At 37.2% G+C, this 16,502-nt stretch overlaps 1 protein-coding gene and 1 long non-coding RNA gene across 2 annotated transcripts; one reads left to right on the top strand and one right to left on the bottom strand.

The window, feature by feature from the left end:
• Positions 1-39: 39 nt before the first annotated feature.
• On the top strand, positions 40-790 carry LOC124409602. Its single transcript, XR_006929525.1, has 3 exons — positions 40-175; positions 568-606; positions 690-790. It is a non-coding gene; the product is annotated as an uncharacterized LOC124409602 (long non-coding RNA).
• Positions 791-2,658: 1,868 nt separating this feature from the next.
• On the bottom strand, positions 2,659-10,306 carry LOC124409600 (putative fatty acyl-CoA reductase CG5065). Its single transcript, XM_046887318.1, has 7 exons — positions 9,946-10,306; positions 9,453-9,655; positions 6,364-6,603; positions 5,383-5,647; positions 4,993-5,295; positions 4,070-4,277; positions 2,659-3,197 (listed from the first exon to the last, which is right to left on the bottom strand). Exons 2-7 carry the CDS (start codon positions 9,642-9,644, stop codon positions 2,894-2,896), a joined length of 1,512 nt encoding a protein of 503 aa, XP_046743274.1. The 5' UTR covers positions 9,645-9,655; positions 9,946-10,306; the 3' UTR covers positions 2,659-2,893.
• Positions 10,307-16,502: the final 6,196 nt, after the last annotated feature.

The following is a 16,502-nucleotide window of genomic DNA, read 5'->3' as shown; positions in this document are numbered from 1 at the left end:
GTCTTCTTACCGCTTTTCTGCAATTCCGTAACAGAAATAACTCGCGCTGCAGTCTCTGGGTATACAAACTTCGCGGCCCGATCGCAGATGACTGTAAACCGAAAAAATCCACTCGCTGTGCTTGAAAAAAACGACTAAATATACTGCGCAATATACCCCGAGGAACTCGCCTTAGGTCGTTGAAAACAATTCACCAAAAAATTACCTACACCGGCAAATATTCCACTTTATTTGACGCAGCTGCAATCCTCCTGACTTGAACGTCTGTGTCCCGATTTTCATTTAAGGAAAAGGTAGTTTGTCAAAATTTCGGAATAAGTAAATCTTCCACAGGGAATCGATCGATGCTATACTTCATCTGACAAGTGATCCATCGTTATATCGCGTACGCGTATTGAATGTCGAAAGTTGTTAACACCTCGGTTTTTAGGCGTTCAATAATGATGTAATAGTAGATAAACAATTCTTTAATTAATTCGGTTTCTTCGTCGTAAAATGTCTCCCAACAACTATAGTGAGTTCTGAAATCAAATGCATACAGCATATTCAATATTTTGAAAATTTCAGGAACTTTCGTAGCTACGTTGCTCCAAATATTTGGACTGGGTAAGAATTAGTTTTGCTTCCCTGTATTAAGAAAACACAAAGCACGTACTATTTTCTTTCATCAGCGCTATGTTTCTTCGCAGGTCTGAATACTGCGCTGTATTTCCTGTAAAATATGGCTGCTAAGGTTGGCAGTACTTTCCAAGATCGACGGGCAGGCAAAGCCGGCGTATGCGAAGCTGCCCGACCTCTATTCATTCAATGACGCAATTTTACTTTCGTGCGCGACGACGTAGCTCGTGTAGCCAACGCGAGTCAATTGGAGAGTGAATGATTTCGACACACGTCAGGATGCCGACGAGCCAGCGTTCCAGAAGCTATGGTCATACTTTTAACATAATTTCCGAACAACTATAACTAATTTTCAAAAATTATCACCTCCTCTATTTGCCTTGCTTTGACTCGCCTTCGAGTTGACTCAGTCGATAATTCGGCCAAGTTGGTTCCCCTTAAACTATACCACAGTAATCCCCGACTTACATAACAGAACTTTCTAAGAATTAGGATACCTCGAATCTCTACCAGACTTTAACTTTTCTTGATTTACCAGTCTTGCAGTAAAAATCATTCTGCTAGTCACCAATGATGCGATTATGTCGGCATGTTTCTGCGACAATATCGTTTCACCGAATGTGTTTTATGACTTGCCGTTACTGTAACACCTACAATAGATTGTTGGACCGTTTGATATTTCGCTGCAATCAGATTAGCCCGGTAGGAATAGAACGTAAGGTGAATGCCATACGCCCCGCCATATTATGTATTCATCTAACAATAAGTCGGTGCAGCCTATGCATCTTCTACTTCTTTTCCTTTGTCTGTTATATGGTTGTTTACATAGCTTGAGTTTCAATGAATTCTTTCACTGAATGGTACATTTTAATGCTGTTTTGCTGATATCTTATAGATCCATAACTCCTTACTGGACCGGTAGCCGATATATCGGCTTTTAGCTGCTTAGATAAATTTATATAATTTCATGGTGTTTTTAGATTTCTCCCAAAAAGTGTGCGCGAATTATTTCTGACTTTCGATGGTACTGTCATGCGAGCTGTACTAAGAAATAAAAACATTAAAATCTTGATTTTTTTCCCTCCCGGAAGCCGATATATCGGCGCAAAAGTGGTATGACGTTTTTCGCCATCCAACATCCAAAAATTCTAGGACTTTAAACTGAAAAGTCAAAAAAAAATTTCAATGCCCTGTAAAGATTAAATATCATTGGTTTTCATCACTTCGGTTATTTTTTATGATCAGATTTTCTATTCGCAAGCTGGGACCCAGCACAAGCGGAGAATCGGAATGTCCAGTGAGACCGCTGTCGTGCCAACTCCCGAAAACGCGAATTCTGGTAAACAAAAAGGGTAAAAAATAATTTTTTGCCATTGTTAATACAAGACACGTCGATTGATGTCAGCGTACACCATGTAATCGTCGCGACAGGTAAATTAAGTATTTTAAAGATACGAAAACCAATCAGAGGATCGTCTATATCTCGACATTGATGGCCTATGTAGCCTAAAAACTTCCCACTCCGATGCGTTTTGAATTTATAAAACGTTATTCAAATAACCGAAAAACAACCGGACCGATCGAATCCACAATTTAATCATCACTAATAACGAGTTGAGGAAAGCTGCGTTGATTGACGGAAATCACCCAAAAGCAAATTTGATTGAATTGAAAAATAGATAGCATTATAGATGGATGCCGATTGCTATAGATTACAAAAATAAATGACAATAATATTTGCCCTAAAGAACTGATTGTTCGTATTAAAATCCTATAAAGTTCATCCAGCAGCGTAACGAAATTACGTAAAGCCAATTAAATTAGTCGTTACAAGCAGAAAATGGTAAGTGCAACTTTAAATTTGAGTGACAGAATGAGGCGAAGACGTTATGCTGGTTATACTCGGTCGATCTGATTGCAATTGGTTCATCTCCAGACTGAAAAGTACAGCTAGGAATTACAAAAGTATATAAATGATAAAAAGTCCAGGTACAGGAAAAATCTTGAAAGTAAGCAGTCGAAAAGTATAAACAGAAATTTTATATTTACAATACAGTGTCAGTGAGACCGTTTTACAATGTTTTAATTACAAGTTTCTTCTCCTGCTTTTCTTCCACCGATTAGACCACGCGGTCTAATTGTACGTGAAATTTGAATACATACATATGTGACAGTATGTGTATAATTGCGTTATTTAGCTAAGTATGAACAGCTGGTTAGACGGGAAATACTCGCAATGCATGACATGACGTGAAGGACACAAGAAAAAATGTAACTATGAATCTTGCATCTCGATTATCGATGCTGTGCCCGCCGTTGTTGACGCGAACCATGAGTAAACGAACCATGCGATGAATCCTGCAACAACAATTCGCAATATTCTATCGGCGATGTACAAATAATGAAAAACTCTTCTTGCGTGAGGCAAAGTCGACGGGTCGTCTTTTAGGCAGTATTTTCTGATCCCAAGAATGTATTGATAGAGATAATCGTCCCAGCACATGTCCTTCGTGTCCATGAAGAATATTGCGCTATCCGAGGGGCATAGTTGGTCTTGCAGTTCTCTTAAAGTGCCATTCCTACAACAAGAATCCGAAAATTATCCATTTTTTATCGCCAACATTTTAATTATTACTCTAAACTTCATATACGTATGCATGGTTAGAAGTAGCGAGAAATTTCGAGGCTTGACCTTTTAAACATGATTCGTATATCATGAATATTCACGATATAAAATCATAACACTATCGAAATGATTCCTATATCTCAGATTATTAGCCCGGCTTTGAATAACCTTGACGGCACCTTCTATTTCTCGTTTGCTTTATCGAGGATAACACGATTCGCAGCTATTCAGATTTTAATCATTCATCGCAAGGTTATACAAGGTTATAATAAAATTCAGAACTGTTGGAATTAACAGAAACGTTTACCCAAGAATTCAATGTGTAATTGTTGTGTAAATTTTGTGTAATTTTCTGTATTGCGTAAATAGCGTAAATTGGTCGCCAATCAAGAGTTGCATATGTTCAGACGAGATCGAGGCGACCTTTTTTTTCTGCAATTGTTCCATTACGAAACGACTTCTCTTAATTGGATGGCAATAGCAATAGAAGTGTAATATAGGGACGTGACGAGTCACGCGTCTGACCGTCTATAACCTCTTACCTTGGAACAAATAATGATCACGAAATTCCCCGAGACCATAACCGGTATGTAATGGTATAAAAACACATCCTGTAATCTTAAGGTTATCTGAAATTTATTTTTTCGTACTTCGTGGGGATTCACCGGATTCCATATTTAGACCATAATATGTTTAGCCATTGGTTACTATAATAAGCTGTGAGAAAATTGAACTTTTCGAAAAGGGCAAGAAATTTTGTGACTGTAAATCTTGTATATAAAATAGTCAGCCAAGCCGTATTGGAAATGGAAGATTTCTACTTACAGAAAGACCCATTCCTTGGTCGTATAATACTGCAGCAAGCTCAAACCGGTAGAAACTCTCCCTTGAATCTTGACCAAAAAAGGTTTGTTCCCGCTCAAGTATATCAAAGGATCCAACAGGTAGGCAGGGAGAAGGTGAAGGAACATCACAGAAAACCAATGCAGAACTGCTGAGGAAGTGAATCTACCGCCTGGATACCAAAGTGGGCCTGAAAGTTAAAGAATAAAAATTGTCAGAAAAGCGTTATGCAGTGGTCGCACAATCAACCGAATAAAATATGATGTAAACAAAATTAACGATTGAATTATACGTTGGTGACATAATTGGAATAAGTTCTTATCGCGCAATTTGTACAGACTATAAGCCAACTGTAGCTAAATTAATTATCTGAAGGGCATCTCTGCCAGGATGAAGGGAAATTCATAAGCATCGACTCGTCATTTTGATACACACTTACGCAAGTTCTCATCGAAATTACATAATGCATTGTAATACAGTTTCTCGTTAAAACTTTCACCGAAACAGTGTAATTTAAAAAAATAAACTCATCAGTAAAATATTGAAAGATTGTTTTCCAATCAACGTGGTGTTGTTCATTTAAATTGTTCGAATAATCGGCATGAACAAATGGCACGTTCATTGTGAGAGGGTAATGTATAAAATCATGAATTGCTGAAAACTGATCAAATCTGCGTATCATGCCCACGTGCTCTGGTAGGTATTTGTATAATTGCTAATGCCGACTATCGGATTAAACGTGTCACGTTAGTGGCGGTGGGTTGTAGAGATTTTTCGATTCTATGATTCGATCACGAATTACCTTGAGTCGGTAAGGTCGGAATTTAGATAGTCAAATCGATCACGTACCGATCGACTCGACGATCCGCAGAATTTCCACGATATTCATGCACGTAATAACAAACCTGAAAATGGATTTGAAAGAGCATGTCTTCTGCCGGCATTCAGGGCGCCTGCCCAAGTGATTGGGTTTCGTCCGCTCTCCGTAACGTTGACGAAAATCGGTTTACAGGAAGTTTCCAAACCCACCTTCCAGGCAAGAGCAATCACGGCGTTTGCCACGATATCGCAAGGCATTAAGTCCGCAAGGTATTCACTGTTACAGTGCATCGATCGGATCACACCTTTTCCCGCGGCTACTATCAAACCGGTTGGCCCGTTTAAGTTATCCACCCACCCCGGTGCTGGTTCTTTCCAAGATGCGATCACTGCAGGAGAAGTGGATAATTTTGAATCGCGATTATAGAGATATCGAAGAAAGATCAATTCGCAATTATGGAATGCGAGCGGCTTACCAATGGAAGGTCTGGCGATGCCTACCGGAAGTCCAGACCTGGCCATCAGGTCTTCGCTGAGGCATTTGCTCAGAGCGTAGGTGTTGGGTTGATCGCCTAGCAATTTGCGCTCTAAAGACTTCAGTTGGTCGTCGCTCATGGAGTCGACAGCTGCAATTGCAAATTCCGGCGAAATGTTTGGGGTGTAAGCCCTTTCCTCGAGACGCGTTTGTCCGCAATGGCAGTAAGCCGTTGACACGTGAACCAGAGATACTAAGTTTGGCAGCTGAAAATAAGGCAGTCATAGAAAGGATCAGAGAAATTTTTTCTCTGTCACCTCTGTATCCAATTATTTAACATTTGAATATCATTCCCCCGTCAAATAAAATTTGGTGGATATAAGAATGAATGGCTGTTTTGTAGCTTTTAAAAATAATGCTTAAAACGACGTTATGTGACAGCACGTTCTCATTGGCCGAAGCGGCAGTAATGCGCAAGAACACAACTTATTTCCTTACAACATTCAATTCGTATGGCATAAAAACGAACAGTTCAGGCTGGGTCCAACAGTGGCATTCTTTTTTTTTAAATATTAAGAATCTTTAAATCAAATCGTTTTCAGTTTGTGTTAGAATGATATAAGGAAATCGAAACTTCATTAGGAAACTCATCAACAACGAATATTCGGAATCTTATAAGCTTAATTCTGTTTCGAAAGTAGTATAACGGTATAGTAAAATGGTTTTTTGCATACTGAGAATAATGGCAAACGTAAAACAAAAATCAAGATAATACCTTTCAAAAAATTGGGGGTATAAATTTTGAGGTACGATTTCGTAGTTCTGAACTTGTTGTAGAGTTTTTGCGCATATCATTTTAAGAAGTACACTTCAATATAAACAATTTGACTTTTCAACTTTGATGATCCGATTTGGCGTTAATTAAGAAGTTCTAGTCAAGAAGTGTGTCATAGAAATGCATCTAGACTTTTCAGATACGTACCTGCTTTGCAACTTTGATAATATTCGCGGCCCCCTTGGTGTTCATGTTGATAGCAGTACGTAGAGGAAGATCGAATCTCACGTTGGCAGCCATGTGAAAAACCACGGAAACATCCTCCATTAAACGATCCTTGTCCTCGGGGGAAAGAGCGAGACCCTCGACGCTTGTATCCCCAGAAATAACAACAAGTCGCTTAAGGCGTTCAGGATGATTTTCGCGAAGCACCCTGTACGGTTCTTGCTGAAAAACAGAATGAACTCGTGAATCACGATCATTTCTAATCGTACGTTTACTGCAAGAAATGGGATATCATCTTATCTAAAAAAAAAAAGAGAAACAAGTGTGTATAAGTACACGCTCATGTCTAATGTCATAATGTCAATGATTTATTAACCGGTTAGTATTAGCATGCACATCCCAACGATCCAGACAATATTGTGACACCGGTCATACGATTCATTCTATACTTTCTCTCCTTACATCACGTTATACATCGTTGAAAAGTAACATGCTTCATAGCAATCAATAGTTATTCACGTTTGTCAGAGACAAAGACAATGTGTTACCGAGTATAATCAACCCACATGAAATGAAAACTGAAAATAAAAAAATATCCTTTACATGTATAACGGAATGTAAAGAAAGGAGCTTATATTATGCAATTAGATAAGTATGTAGCCTTGCCGACTGCAGTGGCCGTAATACGTGCAGACATTCACTACCATAAGCCATTGCCCAACTATAGGTGAAAGATAACAACTGACTATTGGTGCGTAGCCTCTATTCCCATGTTTTTTTTTCTCTGTACCTTAAAGAGCGTACATCTTGCTCGCTATAAGTATCGCTCTGAGACGCTGAAACTTTCACATTTGCAATAATAAAGACAGAAGCATAAGTAGGTACATAACTACGGAAGTGAAACGATTCTGGAAACATCAGTGAGACGATCTTCTGAAGGAATTACAGTCGCAACCCCTTCGTGAAAGTCTGCATAGAGTCCTCATACCTGTACCTATGACTTGAATCGAAAATAATTGTGATCAGTACGATGAACGGCTATCAATCGCAATCATAATTCGCGGCTGGCATTCATCGTATTGCAGACATGTACTGCACTTGAACGATTGAAACGACCTTATAATGCATAATGAGCAAGTGTTTGCAGTGCAGATATTTTTCGAGTGTCCTTGTCTCAACGTACATCGCCTTTTTGGCGATGCCTTGAAAAGAAAACGTAACTGACACGCGTACACAACTCAATGTCGAAGTGTACTTAAGCCGCAACTCTCAAACATTGTGCAACGAATGCAAACGTAAACACATCATATTTGTTTGTGGGCGAGCTCATCCCGCAGCTGTGCGGATACGCCACGAATTTCTAACGAAACGGTAAAATGGGAGAAAAAAAAAGTGACGGCCACTGGTAAATAATTGTGATTTTCGTAGCGCATTTTTACTCATTGGTACATCGTCAACGCAACGGCTTACACATTCGATTTTCAAGGCTTCATACGCACATAGTATAAATATTAACGGGCATCCTTGTCTCTTCGCCAAAATTAAGTAAACATTATTCATGCGACCTAATTCGGTTATAAATCCCGAGTGCATAACACGCAATTGATATCCCGTACCACAACGACTAAAGTACCCTGAAATGAAGCGGTCTACACTAGATAATTCTCACCCTACTGTTAAGGGGCTGCCCTGGTTAATTTTGACGTTGTCGTATACAGGATGGTCCATTTTAATTGCTCCAGGCGAATATCTCGAAAATTACAAGAGATAAAAGATGAGAAAAAGAGAGAAAAGTTTAATACAAAACTTGAAGGGTGAAAGGTTTTGGGGGGGGGGGGGATAACGGTGACACGTGTCGACTTGTGGATTTTACCACTTCCGAGATGTTGCAAGTAGCTTCGGATTTTGGATAGGGAACACATATTTTGGATATGAATAACTGATGTCGAGATTGAAGACTAATTCGAATATGCCCCAAATAAAAAAAAATTTCTATAAAATTTTTTTGTTTTTTATAAATAATGAAAAAACAATTTCACCAAATTTTTTTTTTTCTTTGGATCAGAATTAGGCTCTCATCTTGCTTTCAGCGGGTCATATCCGAAATTCGTGTTTCCCATCTATAATCCAGAGCTACTTGCAAAGTCTCAGAAGTGGTAAAATCCACAAGTCAACGGATACCCAGCATTATCTTTCCTCCTCGAAACCGTTCAAGTTTTGCATGAAACTTTTTCTTGTATCTCTTGCAGTTTTCGAGATGTTCGCCTGGGGCAATTAAAATGGACCACCCTGTATATCTCTAAACATCAAAGTCCACGGATCTCAAACGCGAAAAAGGGCTCAACAGCCCCATCCTGAACACGATTCTGAAGAGAAACACTCCTATGCATTTTCAGTTGACGCAAAAATAAAGAAATTATACGGATTTTACGAAATCCCAATAGTGAATTCGTAGTTTTCGTGCCATTTCTTTATTTCTATGTCAAATGAAAATGCATTAAAGTGTTTTTTCCAGTATTGTATATAGAATGGGGCTGCCAAGCCCTTTTTCGCGATGAGATACGTGGACTTCGATATTTGGAGATATATACTTCAACGTCGAATTCGACCAAGGCACCCCCTTAATTTATATTTATCGGAGAATGACAATGTCATATGATTTGCTGCGTCACGGTTTCTACTCCGCATCGAGCAGGCTCAAAAATATCGCTGCTAAACGATGACGCAGCCGAGGTTGAACTTCTGAGTCAGATTACACGTAAATTGTGAGTATATCATTTTTTTCAAGGCATGTACGAATCGAATTGAAAAAGCTATACGTTGTATGTAGCTGGTGTATTTTGAATTCAGATTAAAATCAAATCTCAATAGAGAAAACTTTTATCAAATCAATGACTACACCAGAGTTCGTTTCTCTCGTCAACACTAGACGCACATTCCTTTCATGATTTATGATTTTCAAGTACCTCATACATTCAACCACTGTTTGTACCACCACTTGAAAAGAAGATTCAACTATTTACTTACATTACTATGAGAGTTCGGAAGACAGGCGAAAATAATTATTTTACCTGTATCAGCGTATGCAGTCTTGCTTTTGGACTCTGGCCTCTTTTTTCTCTAACCAACAGGTAAATATTTCCACCTTGCGGACACGACAATAGCAGTTTTGCAACTAAAACTTTTCCAAGAAAACCAGTCGCCCCGGTGACTAGTATCCCTCTGTTTTTCAACCATTCTGGTATCGATAGTTCACGAGTCATCTTTTTCCCAACTGTCGAAAAAAAAACTGATTTGAAAAAATTGAAGCCGGTGTTTTGTTCAATTGTTTCAAAATATGATTCAGAAAAAAATATAACAACAACAACAACAGATTGCTATCCTCATTTACATGGCATTAATATCAATTTGACTACTCAAATATTGTACATTCGTAAAAATGACCTAATAGTGATAAAATTTCCACTATGTAAATACCGACTTGTAAAACCAATCATACCGTCGCACTGTTTTTTGTAATTTTGAACAATTGATTATTAATCACTTATAAGTTTTATCACTCACTTATTGTTTCGAGATGGATGGATTCGAGCTAATTACTTTGGCTTTGTTACAACGATCTTCGAGTATCTTCGCGAGCTTATCTTTAGAGCTTGGGTAACGATTCACTATCGGAGACGGTAAAAATGTAATGAAAAAGGAAAGGTTTGACCGTCTCATCGACCAGTCAACAGCTCAGTGATTTGCGGCGTACTGTAGACCGTTCTTTTAGCAGAGAACACCTTATGAGCTACTAACTTTGTATTCTGCTCTTTGTGGGGCGGTTGGTTACCGATTGCTTATACACTCACATCGTCTGACTCATGTCTGGACCAAGTTTAGTCTCGGATAAAGGCAGGCACAAGGGCAATTCGCAAAACAGGATAAGCCGATCTCACTAAGAAAAAATCAACGGATTTTTTAGCCGATAAAAACAGATCCGTCTTTCGGCACTTCACTGAATGAGCATTCGTTGCCGAACAACAAATGGCGTATACGTCATTTATTCCGATCCCTAGTGCTCTTCCCTATTCTTTTGAACGCGTCGTGTAGTCATTACTAGATTTTCCATAGTAGAAGCTAAAGTAGAAATATAATTTCGAATATAACAGTTTGAGGACAGGGTGAAATCCATAATGGCGAAACCTATGATATTATATATTGGTAAATTTAATGATATTTGTGTTGAGTTCGTTGCGATTTCCTATTGTAACTCGTGCGTAACTTTTAATGTACAAGTACGACTACTGTCAAGTAAAGTCAAATTGTGATATTTCTACTTCATGTTTTAGGATAATATTTTCTACCTGCATACGTATAAATGTAATAGTTCACCGTATTGTATGTATATAACGCATGAGCAATAAATAAAGATTTCATAAAGTTGCTTATACGAGTTACGTTTCATGTACATATTGGTTCGTGTTTCTTATTTTTATTTATCTTCGTTCAATAATATTAGTCAATATCGCTACGTATGCAATCACAAGACGATAACTATGAAATCATTTACAATGATAAACTGAGAAGAATTCACTTTAGCGTTAATACTAGTTAAACATCATAATTGCCATACCCCTCGATAAACATATAAACGTGATCAGACGGTAAATATTTTACCTCAATTCGCCTGAAATCAGATGAAAGTATTTCGAATATGACGTTATATTGCACTAATAAAATTTATGTAACTTACCAATTTTGGATTTTTCTAGCATTCTTTATGAGATTCTGCTTCTGACTTTATATATGTATGTATAATGTATATATTTCTATTATTTATTTTATATATGTTGTAACCTAACTTTCTCCAGGGTCATGCAGACGGTCGCTAGCTATGTCATATAATGATTTGGCTCCCGCGACGATCCCCAGATCAGATGTTAAGGTCGCGAATATTTTGTTGGACGCCCGCAGCACCAATTTTTCAATGTACTTCTAGTTAATCGGCTCTTTTGCAACAGCTTCGACTAACGCAATATTGTGGAGAAGGTGTGGGACGATTTGAGGGAAACAGAGAATAAGACTGAGAAAACACGGGAAAATAAATTCAACGTATACCTCCTTGCTCCCCTCCTCCAACCTCAATGATCTTACCTACATATTTAAGTAGATTAAGTAATTTTTTTCCAGATTCAAATCTGCACCAGTTACACAGCGTGCCGCATGTCTCGCGAGAATGGCTCCAGTGTCGCCATTTTTAATAATTTGTTGATGATAAATTTTTGTGTTATACTTATTGTTAAATATATGCTTAATAACTTCTTTCAATATTATGACATTATTACCTTTTCTTTCATATTTAAAAAAAGTGCTTTTCTTTTGTCTTTACAGTGGCGTTACCCTGCGGGGTGATAATGGTCACTAAGTTAAAAATAATCGATGCATCGATTAATTGCGTTAAAAAAATTAATCGAACATGACTTGATTAAATTGCTAAAAATTAATCAAGCATTTCGTATTTTATTAAATGGTGCATTTAAAACCAAAATTTCGTAAATTTCACGGCGTAGTCTTACGGCCGTTACATACCTACGTCCAGAATTTTCAAAAAATCAAACTTTTTTTAGCAGGTTGTTGTTCTCTATGGTTTGAGGCTTATTTCTGTAAAAGTCGAATGCAAAAATTCCCCACAGATCCAAAGTTATGGCAGAAAATGTGAACCGGCTAAAACACGCACGAAGCAATGCTACTAAAGCAACAAAAGAGGCCAGAACAGCTCGTTGACTCGAAAAAAAAACAAACAAAAACAATTAACTACCGACAAGGAAGGCATCCAATACAAAACCGGAATAGGAGGTTAGACGTACGTTTACAAAACAAATAAAAAAATTCATAAAGTTCTTGCTTTAGCTGCGCACGACTTCGAGCAAAACGCACTTAAAACTTTAAACGCATTTTTCTCAGAACTACTTTTTCCGACACGATCGGCACGATAACTCATACAGTTTTTAATATTTTTTGATGCGATTTTTTTTTTAAATATTCGTAATCGTTTTCTCTATAGAATGTCGAGAAAGATTTTTGATATTTCGATTTAAAGATTTTGTAAAAATAATTGAAGTGTAAAATTTATGACGTAAAACGCATACTTTTTTCTAAACTGCCATAGATAGCTAAATTTTTCAAAATTCAAAATTCCACCAAATGCATCTACTATGGAATGCTAACGCTAAATAAGAATGCACCGTTGAAGCAAAATATTAGACTGACTGAATCACAACATCGCTAGACATCGAGACAAGAATAGAACCGATACGTTAATCGCGCCAATTCCCAGAACAATCATGTATTAGAATTCGTTTCTGATCATGGGTACACACATCATCATCAACGTTGTCAGAGTTTAAAACACTGTGTTATAACCGATTATTGGACCTCGAGCGTGCTGAAATCGCAAATGCTCTGTAAATTTAACACATCTAGGTATATCTGACGCAAACAGTGATGTTAGTATAGTGCTGTGCATTAAACTGTGTTAATTGATCGGTGTTAAGTCTCTAATCTTGTCATGAATGATCCAAATTGAGCCTAAAAGTGTTTGATTATTTACTCCCTGGAAATTAGTCAAATTGTTCCCCCCTTATATAACTTTATATAATTTTCTTTTTCTTGTTTTATCTTATTTGCTCACCTATGACTTTTTGCAATGTTATTGTGCAATAGTAGTGCAATTAGACGTAAAAGAGATCATTACAATGACTATTATTATTATTGCTATTTTTTTATTCCTAATTATTGTTACTACCATTTATTACATCTGTTACTTATTATTAGCTAAACATTGGCTGTGGAATTATTTTAACTCTTAAAGTCACTTGTTCACAACAAAACTGTTTGTCACTATTATTGTTTATTATTATTATTATTATTTTTTATTTTTACTATCTGGTTTATATAGAAGCATAACTAGCACTTGGTGCACTTTGTACAAAATTATATATGCTGTCTTTTGGTCGTTAGGGGACTGTGTCCTACGATCACAATAAATTACATTATATTACATTACATTACATTACCTTGACATACTATAACTGCAACTTTATTTTACAAGAATTTTTTTAAATTTTGCAGACCGATCAACATTTACTAGAGATATGATGCCGACCGTGAAGCCACTTTTTTTTCGTAGTGTTGCGGATCACGTGATTTTTTATATAGTAATTTTTATAAAAATAAAAACGTATGTAAGGTTTTAGTGGCGGAAAAGTTTTTTGATAATTTATATCTTCATTTAAAATATTTTTCAATTTTAGGTAATAATACTCATTTGTCTTTCGCTAGTTATACCAAATACCCTAGTAGCGTTCTGAGATAAGTCTGCCGCAATGCAGACACGAGGTGTCTGCTTCCACATTTGACCGCGGGTAATGAATAATTAAAATAAAATATTTTATACAAAAACTCTTTAGCCTTTAGACTCCCGGGATTTGATAAGCTTTAATCCCCTTAGAAAGTCCCCAAATAGTCTGCCAATATCTTAAATATAATCTATAAAAAGTTCCGATCACACGTCGATCCTATATTTATAAACAATTTACATTACAATATAAACAGTTTTTTGAAATTCATTTCTATTGCGGATTTTCGTATTATGTCGGCTGCTCTTGATTGGCCTACGTAATCGCACAGACCTATTGTTTCGTGTTCAATAAGAAAGTACTTTATTATACTTCATCGCTTTAGTCCGCAGTAATAAGCGGGCGGGATTTCTCCTCGTACTATTTATTCAGCATCTTTCTCTTCCTGATTCATCAAAAAATGAGATTTGCGACGCATCGATGAAAAATAATACTATTGATATATGCGTTGAAGCGCTTCGCTCAATATTAACCAGTTACGCGGCAGTGACCACAACTACAGTTTCCTTACTCATCTCCTCGAATTAGACGTCACATCCAGTGTATGCGCACAAAGTTCAAGGCAAAGGCGTAAATTATTCAAATAATGATCAATTTGGGAGAAAAGAAGATCAAGAAAGTACGTCAGCAAAAATACCCGAGGCTCGTGGAAAAAAGGAAGAAAAATCGCAACGTTAATTATCACAATGACTTATTTTATTATCATCATATCTTGCATGAGATCTTGTATTGAACTGTTTTATGTTACTTGCAGAAAAAATTGTTTGATTAACCCTTCGAGGACCGAGGTCTGAGGAATTTCGAAAAATCTTTTTTTCTATGGAAATTGATTTAAAGTCCAGAACGTTGGACCCATGGTTGGACCAAATTAAAGTTAAATGTTGGTAGGTCAATGACCTTACGCTACATGGCGTATGCTGGTCCTCTAAGGGTTAAGTCACAAGTTTATCTGATCTTAATAATTTCAGAGTTATGACTTTGGAAACAATTACTTTTGAAATATTATTGCCTGTTTTTTCAAGCCGCTCAAAACAAGGTCACTTTAGGCCCGCTTAATAGGTTTGAAAAACGCAGAGATCGTGCATGTGTTACAACAAAGGTATTGCATATTCTTGTACTCAACTTGATTTTTCTGTCAAGAATTATTGGAGGAATTATTTTGTTTAACTCAACACTGTACATTTTTCAATATACTATTAATAAAAATTGATGCGTTGCTATGAAAGAAAAAGTAACACGATAAGTAAAACAAATACTTTTGTATGCCTGAGGTATATATTTCATAAATACTTCCGAAGATTGTTCACTATAACTTTAAACTCTCGAGATTTTTACTGTGCGCTGACCGCCGGCTTTTAAATATCGCGCTTTCTCTCAGAACCAAAAAGTATCAAGTCAACGTTCAAAGGACGCAGTCAAATTGAAAACTTGGTTATCCGTAAAAAAAAATTGATCACAGAGCTGAAGGCTCAGTACATCAAGAGTACTTTATTGAAGATTCATATATTCTTTGCAAAATCGATGCTTAAAAGGCACGATCGATCGACTCTCAACATCAATCGTCACGCGAAAATTTGTCAGACTACGGCGATTAATCTACGCGCAGAAAAACGCGACCATTAATCTGTCGAAAGACCTTGAATATTAAGAACTTGTTGAAAAATTCTGTAGAAACCCAATCCACATCTGCATCTTTTTGAAGCAGACACATTACGATGCGAATTATTGCTCTCAGATGAAAATCAAGTTCCGGAGGGGGATTAAATGGCATGCAATACTCTGTGGCGTGACGGTCAGTGATTTTCTTCGATGCAGTTTTGAAGCTCAGAAGCATCTCTCTTCGTCCATCGTACCACTTACGTACTGCATTTACTAATAGAATTAATAAAAAATTGAAGCTTGTTAAAATATAACAGCTAACAACTAACCTGGAGACTATTGTACCAAGTCTTTTGTGTTTTAGGAAGAAAATCTCTGTGATCGTTCGACATTGTGGATTACAAAAGTTAGTAACAATATCACCGTATATCGCAACCTCCCTCCCCTGAGCTAATCAATCGCCCAACGGATACGTTGATGAAAGATACTCGCACGCAGATGCATAAACGACGGATCCCGAAACGACCACCTACCTACCCAGTTACCTATATTTAACTTACACAATTCTCCATTTTTTCCAACACACATCATTCTTCTTCATTTGCTCAGTCGTAAGAGTGATTTTCTTTTTCGTTGATCACCTGTCGGGAGCCAAAATATTTTTCACTATTCAGTCAGCTGCAATGCCATGATATCGAAAGAAGCGACGTGCAGCAAACGAGAATGACCTATTTCAGACGCAGATTGCAGTACAATTATTGTCGAGTATATATTCTGCGAGATTTTGCCAAGTCTACCTACCGAGACGCTTGCAATCTACCCGCCATTTCTATACCTTAATTTACTTGAATCTACCTTATCCAACGCGCAGTGGATATGAAAACAAGGTTGGCCTACCCTATTACTACTATTGGATATATTATTTTACGAAGGCCATATAATAGCATTGGTACATGTAATATGAATAACTGTGTATGATTGATAAAATAATTTCACGTATGAATGGTAGAAATATTCAAGATTATAAATAAGTTCAATGAATTTCTTGTGAGGAGTCCCCGACCTGACTACTGGTCTATATATCGACCAGCCCCGCCTTAAGGTTAAAGAAAAACTCGCTCG

Source organism: Diprion similis, chromosome 8, assembly GCF_021155765.1.
Source record: "Diprion similis isolate iyDipSimi1 chromosome 8, iyDipSimi1.1, whole genome shotgun sequence".
In the NCBI taxonomy this organism is placed as follows: domain Eukaryota; kingdom Metazoa; phylum Arthropoda; class Insecta; order Hymenoptera; family Diprionidae; genus Diprion; species Diprion similis.
Note: the sequence above shows the minus strand (reverse complement) of the source record. Positions and strands in the feature narration are given on the sequence as shown.

Coding starts and splice junctions, on each gene's coding strand:
- LOC124409600 (XM_046887318.1), bottom strand. CDS start 9,644: ATGACTCGTGAACTATCGATACCAGAATGGTTGAAAAACAGAGGGATA. Junction 6,604..9,452: donor GACTGCATACGCTGATACAG/GTAAAATAATTA, acceptor TCTGTTTTTCAG/CAAGAACCGTACAGGGTGCT. Junction 4,278..4,992: donor TCTTTCAAATCCATTTTCAG/GTTTGTTATTAC, acceptor TTTAACTTTCAG/GCCCACTTTGGTATCCAGGC.